Source organism: Mobula birostris, chromosome 1, assembly GCF_030028105.1.
Source record: "Mobula birostris isolate sMobBir1 chromosome 1, sMobBir1.hap1, whole genome shotgun sequence".
Taxonomy (NCBI): Eukaryota; Metazoa; Chordata; class Chondrichthyes; order Myliobatiformes; family Myliobatidae; genus Mobula; species Mobula birostris.
This window is the reverse complement of record NC_092370.1, coordinates 112553474-112569984: the sequence shown is the minus strand read 5'-3', so window position 1 is coordinate 112569984 and position 16511 is coordinate 112553474. Positions and strand designations below refer to the sequence as shown.

The 16511-nt window shown below is 42.5% G+C and overlaps 1 protein-coding gene across 1 annotated transcript in view; it reads left to right on the top strand.

The window, feature by feature from the left end:
* Positions 1–4232, top strand: part of LOC140203714 (D-serine dehydratase) — a 60603-nt gene extending 56371 nt beyond the window's left edge. Inside the window, exon 7 of the mRNA XM_072269778.1 lies at positions 4143–4232. Within this exon, the coding sequence (XP_072125879.1) occupies positions 4143–4232 (90 nt within the window). The remainder of the gene's footprint in view (positions 1–4142) is intronic.
* Positions 4233–16511: the final 12279 nt, after the last annotated feature.

Here is a 16511-nt window from a genome sequence, read left to right as displayed (position 1 = left end):
GTGGTGGGATCCTGTTGGAGGTGGCGGAAGTTACGGAGAATAATGTGTTGGATCCGGAAGCTGGTGGGGTGGTAGGTGAGGACCAGGGGAACCCTATTCCTAGTGGGGTGGTGGGAGGATGAAGTGAGAGCAGATGTGCGTGAAATGGGGGAGATATGTTTGAGAGCAGAGTTGATAGTGGAAGAAGAGAAGCCCCTTTCTTTAAAAAAGGAGGACATCTCCCTCGTCCTAGAATGAAAAGCCTCATCCTGAGAGCAGATGCAGCGGAGACGGAGGAATTGCGAGAAGGGGATGGCGTTTTTGCAAGAGACAGGGTGAGAAGAGGAATAGTCCAGATAGCTGTGAGAGTCAGTAGGCTTATAGTAGACATCAGTGGATAAGCTGTCTCGAGAGACAGAGACAGAAAGATCTAGAAAGGGAAGGGAGGTGTCGGAAATGAACCAGGTAAACTTGAGGGCAGGGTGAAAGTTGGAGGCAAAGTTAAAGTAAACGAGCTCAGCATGCATGCAGGAAGCAGCGCCAATGCAGTCGTTGATGTAGCAAAGGAAAAGTGGGGGACAGATACCAGAATAGGCACGGAACATAGATTGTTCCACAAAGCCAACAAAAAGGTAGGCATAGCTAGGACCCATATGGGTGCCCATAGCTACACCTTTAGTTTGGAGGAAGTGGGAGGAGCCAAAGGAGAAATTATTAAGAGTAAGGACTAATTCTGCTAGACGGAGCAGAGTGGTAGAGGGGAACTAATTAGGTCTGGAATCCAAAAAGAAGCGGAGAGCTTTGAGACCTTCCTGATGGGGGATGGAAGTATATAGGGACTGGACATCCATAGTGAAAATAAAGTGGTGGGGGCCAGGGAACTTAAAATCATCGAAAAGCTTAAGAGCGTGAGAAGTGTCATGAACATAGGTAGGAAAGGATTGAACAAGGGGGGGATAAAACCGTGTCAAGGTATGCAGAAACAAGTTCGGTGGGGCAGGAGCAAGCTGAGACAATAGGTCTGCCAGGACAGGCAGATTTGTGGATCTTGGGTAGGAGGTAGAAACGGGAAGTGCGAGGTGTGGGAACTATAAGGTTGGTAGCAGTGGATGGGAGATCCCCTGAGCGGTTAAATTTGGTGATGGTGTGGGAGACAATGGCCTGGTGCTCCTTAGTGGGGTCACAATCGAAGGGTAAATAAGAGGAGGTATCCGCGAGTTGTCGCTGTGCCTCGGCAAGGTAGAGGTCAGTACGCCAGACTACAACAGCACCCCCCTTATTGGCGGGTTTAATAGTAAGGTTAGGATTAGTGCGGAGGGAGTGGAGAGCAGAGCGTTCCAAAGGAGTGAGGTTGGAATGGGAACAAGGTGCAGTGAAGTCGAGACGGTTGATGTCCCGTCGGCAGTTAGCAATAAAGAGATCCAGAGCAGGCAGAAGACCAGAGCGGGGTGCCCATGAAGAAGAGGAGGGTTGAAGACGGGAGAAGGGGTCATCGGTGGGGGTGGAAGAGCCCTTGCCAAAGAAGTAGGCTCGGAGACGGAGGCAGCGGAAGAAGAGTTCCGCATCATGGCAAACACGGAACTCGCTGATGGGTGGGCGAATGGGGACAAAGGTGAGGCCCTTACTGAGGACAGAGCGTTCTGCCTCCCCCTCCCACTTTCAAATCTCCCCCTCCCACTTTCAAATCTCTTACTAACTCTTCCTTCAGTTAGTCCTGACGAAGGATCTCGGCCTGAAACGTCGACTGTACCTCTTCCTAGAGATGGTGCCTGGCCTGCTGCATTCACCAGCAACTTTGATGTGTGTTGCATGAGATTAGTCATCATGGCTTTCGAACTTAATAGGTATTTTGTGTCAGCTTTCACTGAGGAAGACACTAATAGGATGCCAGAAATGCAGGAGTGTCAGGATGCAGAAGTGAGTGCAGTTGCTATTCCTAAGCAGAAGGTGTTTGGGAAGCTGAAAGGTCTGAAGGTAGATAAGTCACCCGTACCGGATGGACCTCACCCCAGGGTTGTGAAAAAGATGGTGGCAGAGATTGTGGAGGCATTAATAATGATCTTTTAAGAATCATTAGATTCTGGAATGGTTCCAGAGGACTGGAATATTGCAAATGTCACTCCACTCTTTAAGAAAGGAGGGAGGCAGAATAAAGGAAATCATAGGCCGATTTCAGTGGTTGAAAAGGTGTTGGTCTATTAATAAGGATGAGGCTTCAGAGTACTTGGAGGCGCATGACAAACTAGGCCAGAGTCAGCATGGTTTCCTTCAGGGGGAATCTTGCCTGACAAATCTATTAGAATTCTTTGAGGAAATAGCAGGCAGGATAGAGAGAGGAGAGTCACTGGATGTTGTGTACTTGAATTTTCAGAAGGGTTTTGACAAGGTTCCACACATGAAGCTGCTTAACAAGGTAAGAACATGTGGTATTACAGGGAAGATACTAGCATGGATAGAAGATTGGCAGACCAGCAAGAGGCAAAGAGTGAGAATACAGGGGGCCTTCTCTGGTTGGCTGGCGGTGTCTAGCGGTATGCCAAGGGTCCGTGTTGGGCCTGTTTCTTTTCCCATTATATGTACATGATTTGGATGAAGGAATTGCTGGCTTTGTGCCAAGTTTGCGGACGATATGAAGGTAGATGGAGGGGCACGTAGTGTTGAGGAGGCAGGGTATCTGTAGAAGGACTCTGACAGATTGGGAGAATGGACAAAAAAGCAGCAGAAGAAATTTAGTGTAGGGAAGTGCATGTTCATGCACTTTGGTAGAAGGAATAAAATGTGAGCTATTTTCTAAATGGGGAGAAAATTCAAAAGTGAGAGGTGCAAAGGACTTGGGAGTCCTCATGCAGGATTCCCTAAAGGTTAACTTGCAGGTTGAGTCGGTGGTAAGGAAAGCAGATGTAATTTTGCCATTTATTTTGAGAGGACTGGAATACAAACACAAGGATGTAATACTGTGGCTTTATAAGACATTCATTAGATCACATGTGAAATATTGTGAGCAGTTTTGGGCTCCTTATCTAAGAAAAGATGTACTGGCCTTAGAGAGGGTCCTGAGGAGGTTCACGAAAATGATCCCAAAAATGAAAGGAATAAAATATATGGAGCACTTGATGGCTCTGGCCTATACTTGCTGGAGTTTAAAAGAATGAAGGCGGAGGGGGAATCTCATTGAAACCTATTGACTATTGAAAGGCCAAGGTAGAGTGGATGTGGAGAGGATGTTTCCTTTAGTGGAGGAGTCTAAGATCAGAGGGCATAGTCTCAGAATAGAAGGATGTCCATTTAGAACAGAGATAAGGAAAAAATTCTTTAACCAGTAGGTGGTGGAATCTGTGGAATTCATTACCACTATGGCTGTGTAGGGTGTCATTGGTGGAGGTTGATAGGCTCTTGATTAATCAGGGCATCAATGGTTACAGGAAGAAGGAAGAAGAATGAGGTTGAGGGGGATAATAAATCAGCCATGATGGAATGGCAGAACAGACTAGATGGGCCAAATGGCCTAATTCTGCTCCAATCCCTTATGATCTTATAGTCTTCTCATGTCTGAGGCCTCATCAGCAGCTGAGTAAATCTGGTGACTTTGGTACCTCACCGTTACCATTTCATGGCACTACACCATTTGCTTGTCTCACCCACACCACTTGTTTGCTCTGCCCATGTCCTTGAACTCTTCCTCTCCCTTTAAATTCCCTTCATACACTAAATTTGACATTTTCTGCCTCACCTTCCATTCTCCTGCAGATTCTGAGAATGTAGAAATGGATGAGTATTTCTGAATAAATGCTTGTTGTGTTTTGTACAAATCATGAAGTAATCTCACATTTGTCCATTTGTTTCCCCTTCCCCTTTTGTCTCTTCTCTGACTCCTTTATACAATCTCTTCATTTTCATCCCATTGTTCCAACATCTGTTCTCCTCCCTCCATAACCTTTTAATCTTTCCTGCTGTACTGTATTTCCCTCTTAAATTCGTTGCTCTCCTTTCTGTTCTATCTGAATTCTCTCTGTTTCTTTATGTTTTTCCCCATTTGTGATGACTTTCTTTCATACACTTTCTGTCTATTTGATTCATCTCTCTCTCTCTCTCCCCCCCTTCCTCATTTTCTCTTACAATCTCTCCTTCTATCTTCCTGTTTCTTTTTTTTTCCCTCCTGACAGGCCTGTACAACTGCAGCAATGCATCCCGTCTACTACGTGCATTCGGAAGAGAAAATTATAGCTGAATGGAGACCAACACGAGGCTGGTAGAGATGTTGAAGAACATTTTACCGATTGCTTGGCAAACAGGAGAGAAAGCATACAAATTTAGGCTTAGAAGTTCATCATTGTTTTTTTTTAGGTCAAACAGTTACAATGTCCCTATTGCTGTTTTCAAAAACTCTCATAGGTATTATTTCCAAGGTGGTGCAGGGGTTCTATTTTGTGTTCTCTGTGTTCAATGGAAAGCTCTACTGACAAAGTGAGGAAACTTCAGTTTTGATAAACACCATTATTAGACTGATACCTGGAAGGACCATTTGGCTGCACTGCAAAGAAATAAAAAGTATAGATATTTATATATCTTCATGCCTTTCCAGACACCTTGAGGTGAGTTTGCAGAGTTTTGTAGCTCACTGTCTATAGAAGTGCCTGACCCTTAAATAACATTGAAACTTAACCATCAGTATTATTAAAATGCCATGCCTTTATGAGAGAACATCGCTGGTTGTGATTCTCACAAATGTAGTTGAAAATCTCACCTGAATCGAATTTTGGATGTTGTACTATTGCAGTTGAGTACCTCTTATCTGAAATAACAAAATCTGAAAAATTCTGAAATCCAAACTTTTTTTGAGCACTGATGTGATGTCAGAAATGGAAAATTCTACAAGGTGCTGGAAGGTTCCCAGGTGACATGCAGGTCATTGAGCACCACAGACAGTTCTGAGAAGTGACCTCACATATATGACGAACAGAGTTTAATGAAAAATAGAAAAAAAACATTGCTTAAAATGGCGAATGAAGATCTTAATTATATATTGTAAGAGTGGATTCATCAGTGTCGGAGTGGACATATGCCACTTAACGATATACTGATCATAAAACAAGCAAAAATCTATCATGACAACATAAAATTTGAAGGTACTTGTAAATATTTAGCAAGGTGGTTGCAGAAATTCTAAGAAGAGGCATGGCATTAAATTTTTAAAGATTTGTGGTGATGACGTGTCTGCTGATCACGAAGCTGCAGAGAAATTCATTAATTAGTTTACCATGATTGTTGCCGATGAAAATCTAACATGTTGATCGGCTGCATTAGTACGTATGTATGATGAACAAGTGAAAGACAAACACTGCTTAACAGTTGCACATAAATTCAGTCAGAAATGATAGCAATCCCGAGCTTTCTCATCATATATTCCAAAATCTTAAAAAATCTGGAATCTGAAATACTTCCAGCCCCAAGCATTTTGGATAAGGGGTACTCAACCTGTGTTAGTATCATTTGTGTGACTTTATTGAGAGAGGAACAATGCTAGGAGCTCATGTTTAATATCCTTATTGACGATTAGCGTGGAATCAAATGAAAAGATGTAAATTTGGTCAATGGTACATTGATACAGTTTATGTCTGTTTCTTGGGCCAAGTGTAGGGACATTTTAGGTCTGAAGTCTTACAGATACACATCAGTTAAATCTTGACTGCTAAAAAAGATGATAAGCTCTGGACCCCTAAGATGAAATACTGAAATAAAGCTTACCGTGTCAACAGCCTACGACCTCTGGGTAAATTTCCTTTTCATTTCATGGAATTTTACTTTGTTGAAGATTGTGTTTTGCTCTGTTTACACTTTTCTTATTCTTTTTCCATTCACCCTCATGTTAACCATACCTCCAGAGATCCCTTTTTCAATATACTTTAAGGTTTAAAAATGATTTGTAACTAGTAACTAGCAAAACAAATGAGGGAGAACTAGTGTCCATGTGTATTTGGACTTTTGGAAGTCTCTGATAAGGCACCATGCAAGAGGTTATTGAATGTACTCTCTAGAATTTGCAAGAAATGAGAAGTGACCTCAATAAAATGTATAAAATTCTTATGGGTCTTAACAGAGTGAATGCAGAGATGATGTTCCTCATGGTTAGGTCATCTAGAACTAGGGATAACTGTGTCAATGTAATGGGTCGGAAAAACTCCTCATCAAGAAAGGAGTATATAATTGAATTCTCTTCGTAAATGGCTGTGGAGGCAAAGTCAAGATGTTGATAGATTTTTGGATATTAAGGAAAGCAGGGAAGATGGCTTAGTGCAGGAAATTGGTGCTGAGGGAAAAGATAATTTTGCTATGTGAATGCCACATGGAAGATGTATTAGATAGACTTTCATCTGACAGTTCCTACGTTTCTCTGATACTTCACCTGAACTCCAACATTATCACAGAGAAACTGTCTTAAAAAATCTCAAAAATCGTTACTCGGTGACAGTACCCAAAAGGAAAATAGTTATTACAGATGGGAGAAATTCCTTGTTCAATCCGCAGGTTGTGCTGATGTACTTGCACACGGGGTGCATGTTTCGGCATCCACCAAATCTGGGAGAAGTTAAATTACAAATAACTTGGATGAGTATCAACCAACTTTCCTATGCGTGGTTCATAGAAGATGGTGCCTTCTGGAAACATGAAAGGCAGATGAAGCATAAATCAATTCCACCTGCAGTGCCATGCCTAGCACATTTGGAGAGTTTGCCCATCCTGGAATAATTGAGTGACATACTGGAGGAGTCTTGTTCAAGCAAAAGAACCTCTGAGAACGATTGCAGTTTTGAGGGAACACAAAAGCATTGTATTTGTTTCATTAGGTATATTCAATTCATGTTAGTTATTGATTATTCTTGACTGCTGTATTGTATCACCTATGAGTGTGAGCAGGTGAAAATGCTCTAGTGAATCAAGATGGTTCCTCCCCACTAGAACAGGAACACTCATCAGTTGTACAGAAACATGTTCCGTGAAAAGAAAATCAAATAAAAATACATTTGAAACATTCGGTTTTACTTTCTTAGACGCTTTTTGTGGGTTGTTATAGATTGCAGAGGAGAGTTGTCAGTTCTGGATGGTGATTTGGAACCATTTTAACTTGTTTTATTTTAGTAGCAAGTTAGGTACAATTTACCATTGTGGCTGTGTTACTGGACTGGTAAATTAGAGCAGTGGTTCTCAATGTGGTCCATATGGCTCTCCAGAGGGCCACAAGTAAAAACAAGAAACAGGGGAACACAGGAGTTTCTGAATGGGCCCTGGTAAGTGTAAAATAAAAAATAAAACAAATTGTGCAAATACAAAAAGAAAGCAAAAAAAAAAGGAATAATAATAAATAAATATCGAGAATTTGAGATGAAGAGTCTTGAAAGTGAGTCCAGTTCTGTGGGAATAGTACAGTGATTGGGCAAATGAAGTTATCTCCTCTGACTCAAGAACTTGATGGTTGAGGGGTAATGGTGATGTCGGTCCAGACCTTCTTCCTGATGGCAGCAGCGAGGAGAGAACATGACCTGGATGGTGCGGGTCTTTGATGATGGATACTGCTTTCCTGCGACAGTGCTCTGTGTAGATGTGCCTGATGGTGTGGAGAGGCAAATCAAGGGTGGTGACAAATGATGATGTCAGTACCAGGGTGCTCAAAGCCTGTGCCCCTCAGCTATGTGGAGTACTTCGCCATGTATTCAACCTGAGCCTGAGGCTCTGGAGGGTTCCTGTACCATGGAAGACGTCCTGCCTCATCCCTGTGCCGAAGACGCCGCGCCCCAGCGGCCTCAATGACTACAGACTGGTGGCATTGACCTCCCACATCATGAAGACCCTGGAGAGACTTGTTCTGGGGCTGCTCTGGCCTATGGTCAGGCCACACTTAGATCCCCTCCAGTTCGTCTACCAGCCCCGACTAGGAGTTGAGAATGCCATCGTCTACCTGCTGAACCGTGTCTATGCCCACCTGGACAAGCCAGTGAGCACTGTGAGGGTCATGTTTTTTGACTTCTCCAGTGCGTTCAACACCATCCGCCCTGCTCTGCTGGGGGAGAAGCTGACAGCGATGCAGGTGGATGCTTCCCTGGTGTCATGGATTCTTTATTCCCTGACTGGCAGACCACAGTACATGTGCTTGCAACACTGTGTGTCCAACAGAGTGATCAGCAGCACTGAGGCGCCACAGGGGACTGTCTTGTCTCCCTTTCTCTTCACCATTTACACCTCAGACTTCAACTACAGCACAGTCTTGTCATCTTCAGAAGTTTTCTGATGACTCTGCCATAGTTGGATGCATCAGCAAGGGAGATGAGGCTGAGTACAGAGCTACGGTAGGAAACTTTGTCACATGGTGTGAACAGAATTATCTGCAACTTAATGTGAAAAAGACTAAGGAGCTGGTGGTAGACCTGAGGAGAGCTAAGGTACTGGTGACCCCTGTTTCCATCCAGGGGGTCAGTGTGGACATGGTGGAGGATTATAAATACCTGGGGATACGAGTTGACAATAAACTGGACTGGTCAAAGAACACTGAGGCTGTCTACAAGAAGGGTCAGAGCCGTCTCTATTTCCTGAGGAGACTGAGGTCCTTTAACATCTGCCGGACGATGCTGAGGATGTTCTACGAGTCTGTGGTGGCCAGTGCGATCATGTTTGCTGTTGTGTGCTGGGGCAGCAGGCTGAGGGTAGCAGATATCAACAGAATCAACAAACTCATTCGTAAGGCCAGTGATGTTGTGGGGATGGAACTGGACTCTCTGATGGTGGTGTCTGAAAAGAGGTTGCTGTCCAAGTTGCATGCCATCTTGGACAATGTCTCCCATCCACTACATAATGTACTGGTTGGGCACAGGAGTACATTCAGCCAGAGACTCATTCCAATGAGATGCAACACAGAGCATCATAGGAAGTCATTCCTGCCTGTGGCCATCAAACTTTACAACTCCTCCCTTGGAGGGTCAGACACCCTGAGCCAATAGGCTGGTCCTGGACTTAGTTCCTGGCATAATTTACATATTACTATTTAACTATTTATGGTGCAACTGCAATGAAAACCAATTTCCCCCGGGATCAATAAAGTATGACTATGACTATAAGCATATAGGCTGGGCTATATCCACTACTTTTTATTGGCTTTTCCATACCATTGATATTTCCATACCTGGCCATGATGCAACCAGTCAATATACTCTCCACCACACATCCATAGAAGTTTGTCATAGTTTTAGATGACATGCTGACTCTTTGCAAACTTCTAAGAAAAATAGAGGCACTTATGTGCTGCACCCAGGACAGATCCTCTGAATTGATAACACCAAGGAATTTAAATTTGTTGACACTCTCCACCTCCAATCCCCCAATGAGGACTAACTTATATACCTCTGATATCCTCCTCCTGAAGCCAATAATCATCTCCTTGTCTTGCTGCAATGAGTGACACCAGTCAGCTAGAGTTTTCAATCTTCCTCCTATATGCTGATTCGTCACCACTCTTGATTTGGCCAATGGCTGTGGTGTCATTGGCAAGCTTAAATACGAAGTATGAGGCACTTAGAGTACTGTGAGCAGTTTTGAGACTCTTATCTAGGGAAAGATGTGCTGACATTGGAGAGCGCCCAGAAGAGGTTGATGAGAATGATTTCTGGGAATGAAAGGGTTAACATATGAGAACTGTTTGACGGCTTTGGGCCTGTTCTCGTTGGAGTTCAGAAGAATGAGGTGGGATCTCGTTGAAACCTATCGAATATTGAAAGACCTAGATAGAGTAGATGTGGAGAGGATGTTTCGTACAGTGGGTGCGTCTAGAACCAGCCTCAGAATAGAAGGGCCTCCCTTTAGAACAGAGGTGACAAGGAATTTACTTACCCAGAGGGTAGTGAATCTGTGGAATTCATTGCCACAAATGGCTGTAGAGGTCACCTCATTGTGTATATTTAAAGTGGAGGTTGATAGGGTCTTGATTAGACATGTTGTCAAAGGTTTTGGGGAAAAGGCAGGGGAATGGGGTTGAGAGGAATAATAAATCAAACATGAATGGGTAGGCTCAATAAAGTATCCTATTCAGAGCTTTGAAATAGTTTTATTTTTCATCTACACCCATATATAAAACATTCTATTAACATATAATATCTAAACCTGTGAAAGCATAACTATTGACTGTATATTAGAATAATTAGTACAGTTGACCAAAAAAAATATAGCAACTAATGGATACTATAGAAGATGAGGGCCACTGAGGTAAATGAAAGTCATGTGGGCCACAAGCAGGAAAAGGTTGAGAACCACTGATGTAGAAGATATTAATTCATGATCTCTATGTAACAGTAATAATCTGCATAAGTGATGCTAGCTGTTAGATTTTCTTTAATACCCTTACAGGTTCCCTTAAGTTCTTTAGAAAAGGAAACATAAATGCCCTGAACCAGTTTGGATCATTTTCAATGCCAGTTTTACAAACACATGGTTGATTCTAACTATTCATTAAATTGCACTGTGATGCACTCAGTTGTATCACTATCTTCTCAGAATGATAAATGACAGTCGTGCCAGTGACCTCCTGAGAATGAATTAAAATAACGATTTAAGTCAAATGTTGAGATTTCTTTCTCAAAATCTTCCTTTTTCCTCAGCCAGTCAGTTCAAACCTTTTCAAGACAAATTACAGTCCCTATAAAAAGTATTCACTTGCCCCCCCCCCAGAAGTTCATGTTTTATTGTTTTACAACATTGAATCACAGTGGATTTAATTTGGCTTTTTTTCACACTGATCAGCAGAAAAAGATTCTTCCATGTCAAAGTGAAAACAGATCTCTACAAAGTGATCTAAATTAATTACAAATATAAAACACAAAACAATTGATTGCATAAATATTCACCCCCCCCCCCTTTAGTATCACACACCAAATCATCACTAATGCAGCCAGTGGGTTTTAAAAGACACATAATTAGTTTAAATGGAGATCTGTTTTTTGCACACCTGTGCAGAGTCAAGGTGTTTCAATTGTAGTAAAAATATACTTGTATCCAACTTCTGGTGTGTCACTATCTTGGCAAAGACTACAGCATGAAGATGAAAGAACACTAAGCAACTCCAGAAAAAGGTTATTGAAAAGCACAAGTCAGGAGATGGATACAAGAAAATTTCCAAGTCGCTGACTATCCCTTGGAGTACAGTTAAGTCAATCATCAAGAAATGGAAAGAATATAGCACAGTTGGAAATCTGCCTAGAGCGAGCGATCCTCAGAAACTGCACAAGAAGGGGACTACTGAGGGAGGCCACCAAGAGACCTATGACAACTGTGGAGGAGTTACAAGCTTCAGTGGCTGAGCTGGGAGAGACTGTGCATACAACAACTGTTGTCCAGGTACTTTACTGGTCGCAGTTTTGTGGGAGAGTTAAAAAGAAAAAGCCACTGTTGAAAAAAACTCACATGAAATCTCAGCTAGAGTTTGCCAAAAGCATGTGGGAGACTCTGAAGTCAGCTGGAAGAAGGTTATAAGGTCTGATGAAACCAAAATTGAGCTCTTTGGCCATCAGACAAAACACTATATTTAGTGCAAGCCCATCATCAAAAACACGCGCCGTGAAGCATGGTGGTGGCTGCATCATGCTGTGGGGATGCTTCACTGCAGCAGGCCCTGGAAGGCTTGTGAAGGTAGAGGGTAAAATGAATGTAGCAAAGTTCAGGGAAATCCTGGAGGAAAACTTGATGCAGTCTGCAAGAGAACTGTGGCTTGGGAGAAGAGTTGTTTTCCAGCAAGGCAATGACCCCAAGCATAAAGCCAAAGCTACATAGGAATGGTTTAAAAACAACAAATTTAATGTCCTGGATTGGCCAAGTTAGAGTACAGACCTCAATCCAATTGAGAATTTGTGGCTGAACTTGAAAAGGACTGTTCACTTTGACACAAAACAGTCTTTTGACACGATCAGTGTCAAAAAAGCCGAATTAAATCCACTGTGATTCAATGTTGTAAAACAATAAATCATGATAACTTCCATACGGGGTGAATACTTTTTATAGGCACTTTATATTTCCATAGCTGGGTATATATTTTCTGCCTCTCAGACTCTGAATGGCACACAAGGAAACTTGCCATCTTTTTCTGGTATACCCCTCACAGAGTTTTAGTTTTATGTGTTGGTCCTGTGATGATTGATACTCTGATTTTTTATTCTGACTGCAAAATTTACAATTCTCATCCTCCTGCTCACCTTGATGTTATTCCATAAGCCCATAAGCCCATATGATATAGGAGCAGAATTAGGCTATTTGGCCCAGTGTCTACTCCCCAATTCCATCATGGCTAATTTATTATCCCTCTCAATCCCATTCACCTGCCTTCTCCCCTTAATTTTTGCCATCCTGTCTAATCAAGAAATATCAGCCTCTGCTTTAAATATACCCAGTGACTTGGCCTTCACAGCTGCTTATGGCAATGAATTCCACTGATTCACTATGCACTGGCTGAAGAAATTCCTCCTCATCTCTGTTCTAAAGGGCCATTCTTCTCTTCTGAGGCTGTGCCCTCTGGTTCTAGACTCCCCCACTATAGAAACCATGTGCACTCTTTCTAAGGCCCTCCATTGGTCAAGGTCAACCGTGGATGTTCTATCATAGCTGTTGGTACGCAAGCCAGGGCTGTACAGTATGGGGAGCATGCTGTTGCCCATACAACAGAGACCACTACTATTTGGCACCAGCAGCATTGCAGGAGTTGCCAGCCAGCGTTGACCTCAATGTAGGACAGCCTTTGTGACTCCAGCTTCGGATTTTCCCCTCTGGGTTTACTCCCAAAGCCTTCCCTATGAGTGGGTATAGCTGCAAGGCAGCGGAGGTTAGAAATCAGAGTTTTCCTTCTCTTGGATGAGCTGCCAACTACAGCTAACGAGGCCCATCTGCCTGAAGCGGCTGGTTTTAAGGTGCCAGTAATCTGCCTTTGCCCCTTCTCCTGTCAGTGAAAACAGTTCTGCTGGGCTTAGTAGCTAATCTACATATGAAGGTCGGTAGCTAGACATCGTTGTAAGAGACTATTTGAGACGCATGCCATTGGGAGCATTTTTTATATAGGCATCCGTTAGTCTCATGAGACCATGGATTTGTGCCTTGGAAGGTTTCCGGGGTGCAGGTCTGGGCAAGGTTGTATGGAAGACCAGCAGTTGCCCATGCTGCAAGTCTCCCCTCTCCACACCACTGATGTTGTCCAAGGGAAGGGCATTAGGACCCATACAGCTTCACACCAGTGTCATCACAGAGCAATGTGTGGTTAAGTGCCTTACTCAAGGACACAACACGCTGCCTCAGCCAAGGCTCGAACTAGCGACCTTCAAATCACTATACGAACGCCTTAACCACTTGGCCACATTGGGAGCATTAGTAGGAGCTTATCCCCACCAGCCCACCCCTCAGCTCTGACAACCTTAATGAACCTGACTCTTTCTAGGCATTTCACTATTTGATGGGTTCAATGAGAACATTCCCCCCTCCATTCTTCTAAACTCCAGCGAGTACAGATCCAGAGCCATCAAACCTTCCTCATACGTTAAACTTTTCATTCCCAGGATCATTCTCCTGAACCCCCTCTGGACCCTCTCCAGTGCCAGCACAACTTTTCTTAGAGAAGGGGCCCAAAACTGCTCATAATACTCCAAGTGTGGTCTGACCAAAGTCTTATAAAGACTCAGCATTACATATTTGCTTTAATACTCTAGTCCTCTAAAAATGAATGCAAACATTGGATTTGCCTTCCTTGCCACTGACTCAACCTGCAAGTTAACTTTTAGGGAATCCTGCACGAGGACTCCCAAGTCCCTTTGCTTTTCTAATTACTGAATTTTCTCCCTATTTAGAAAATTGTCTATGCCTTTATTCCTTCTACCAAAGTGCATGATCGTACCCTTCCCTATGCTATATTCCATCTGCCACTTCTTTGCCCATTCTCCTAATCTGTCTAAGTCTCTCTGTAGATTTCCACTCCATTCATTTTGAATATTGGCCATACCTCAGTAGTAGCACTTCGGCCTCTATAAAAGAAAATTGTGGATTTAAGCACCATTCCAGAGACGTGGGTACACTGATCCAGTGTAGTACTGCTGCACTTTCAAATGTGTGCTCATTTGGACAAGATGTTAAACTGAGGTATAGTTTTCCTTCTCACGTGCCTGTAAAAGATCCCATGGTGAGGAGTGGAAGGTTAGTGGGCACTGGCTGGTACTCATGATCCTATTATTATGCTGCAACCAACATTACTGAAATTAATCTTCTCATTATTGTATTGTTTCTGGTAACTTTCTCTGAACTGGTTAAGAAGATTACCACAACAACTAGACTTCAAAGCTTCTCATTGAATGTATATACTATACGATATCTTTAAACCTTGAAATAAGCTTATAAGTGGAAATACTTCTTGGTGCCTTTTTCTCAACAGTTTATACATACGCGTACTGCAAAATATTAATTCCCATTGCCTACCTTGCAAAATCCTCCCTGAATTCGCCTTACCAATGCCTCTATAACAACAGTCATGTCCCCCTCCCACATCCCTGTCAGCCCCTAATCTTGACAATCAACAGAATTTTTAAACAAAATGGCTTTAGGTTTTATACATTGCTTTACCTTACGTGTTACTCACTGAATTCTGACTAAAATAAAAACTGTATTACAAAGCAATTACTTAGGCTAAACTGAGGCAGGAAAACTTTTGAGCAAGATGTTTTTATCACTGTCCAGTTTTGGTTTCTCTACTGCTGTAAATCTTCCCACTCCGCCCCAGGAGGAGGGTCTAGTCCTGTAGTGCACACATACACCTCCGGACATCAGTACACTGCTTTGATGTTGGGGCAGGAAGCTTCCATCTGTCACTTCAGACAAGAGCTCCCTCCAGGGGGTGAGGGGAACTTCAATAGATTACAAGCAGCTGCAGTAAACCACTGTTTGTTGAATGACCAGGAGAGGAAAGTGTTAGGGGATGGGCACGGAAGGAAAAGCAGATTTTAAGACTAGTACATGATCATTTGGAGTTTAAAAAAGAGTATAGACGAATGATAAGAAGATCCAGAACCAACTCATTTACAGATTGGAACCTTCTTCATTTAGATTCATCAGGCTCCTGAACCAGCATGGATAACTTCACCCAACTCAACTCAATTCCTTAATCTACACATCAGCTTTCAACGACTGTACATCTCATGTTCTCAGTATTATTCATTTGTTAATTTGCATAATTTGTCCTCTTTTGCACATTGGTTGCTTGTCAGTCTTTGCTTATGTATAGTTTTCATAAATTCTATTCTATTTCTTTATCTTCCTGTAAACCCCTGCAAGAAAATGAATCCCAAGATAGTATACAGTGACATAGATGTACTTTGATAATAAATTTACTTCGACAACTCTGACGGTTCAGTTAGTTAATGAACCACCAGACCTGGTGTGCAGATGCATAGATCAGCAAGATCCCAGGCCGCCTCCTTGTCTGAGTTGACATTCAGTTGATCAACAGGAATGAGCCAAACAGTAAATGAGGAAAGGTATTGTTCTAGATTATTCATCCAAGAGATCATGACAAGATAACATACGTACACACAACATGGAGGAATTAGAAATGATCTTTTATACTTTATACTTCATAATGTAAAGATGTAGCAGACAACTTGCAAATGGTAGGATCCCACAAAGGAAAAAGAGGTAATGGCTATTCGAACTCTTTCCATGAGGTTTCTTAGCAACACACACAAGATGCTGGAGGAACTCAACAGGTTAGGCAGTGTCTATGGAAGGGAAGTAAACAGTCCGAGGCCCTTCATCAGGACTTCAAAATTGGCAGTAAGATACTTTGAGATGGCTTGAGGCTTCAAATGAATCTGTTTTGTGTTTCTTTAACAGTATCATGATTCATCACAGGTAATTCCAGGTCAGTCATGCATGGAGATTGCATGAATTAACATATTTATCTTCTTTCCTATCTTTTCTGCTGTTTTTACCTCAGTCCTCAGAAACAAATCCAACATCCAACCATTGCTTCCACTCCAAAACCTGTACATGTTTGCACAAACATATGCTGGAATCTGGAGCCAAGAACAGACTTCTGGAGGAATGAGCAGTCTCTATGGGGGCGGGGGGGGGAACATGGGAAATTGCTGTTGACATTTACATTTCTCCCCCCTTCCTCCACAGATGCTGTTTGGTCTGCTGAGTTCCTGCGGAAGTTTTGCTTTTGTACAATGTTGTAGTCATCACATTCATGCCCATCTTTCCAAGGACTTCTTGTTCGAGTGCCTCCAATCAGAATTTTTGCTGTACCATAGTAGCAAAATGACCCTCATTAAAGACACAAATGAGCTCCGATATGACTGTGAGAACTTCCCAGCACCACGTTGGTTGGGTGTGTAGATGAGTGATGGAGTCTGGGGGATGTGTTGAGAACGTAGAGAGAACATAAAGTGGGATGAATGTATGATTATTATGATACAACAATAGGATAATAACTGAACTTTTTTGTTGTTGCTATTTTTGTGTGATTT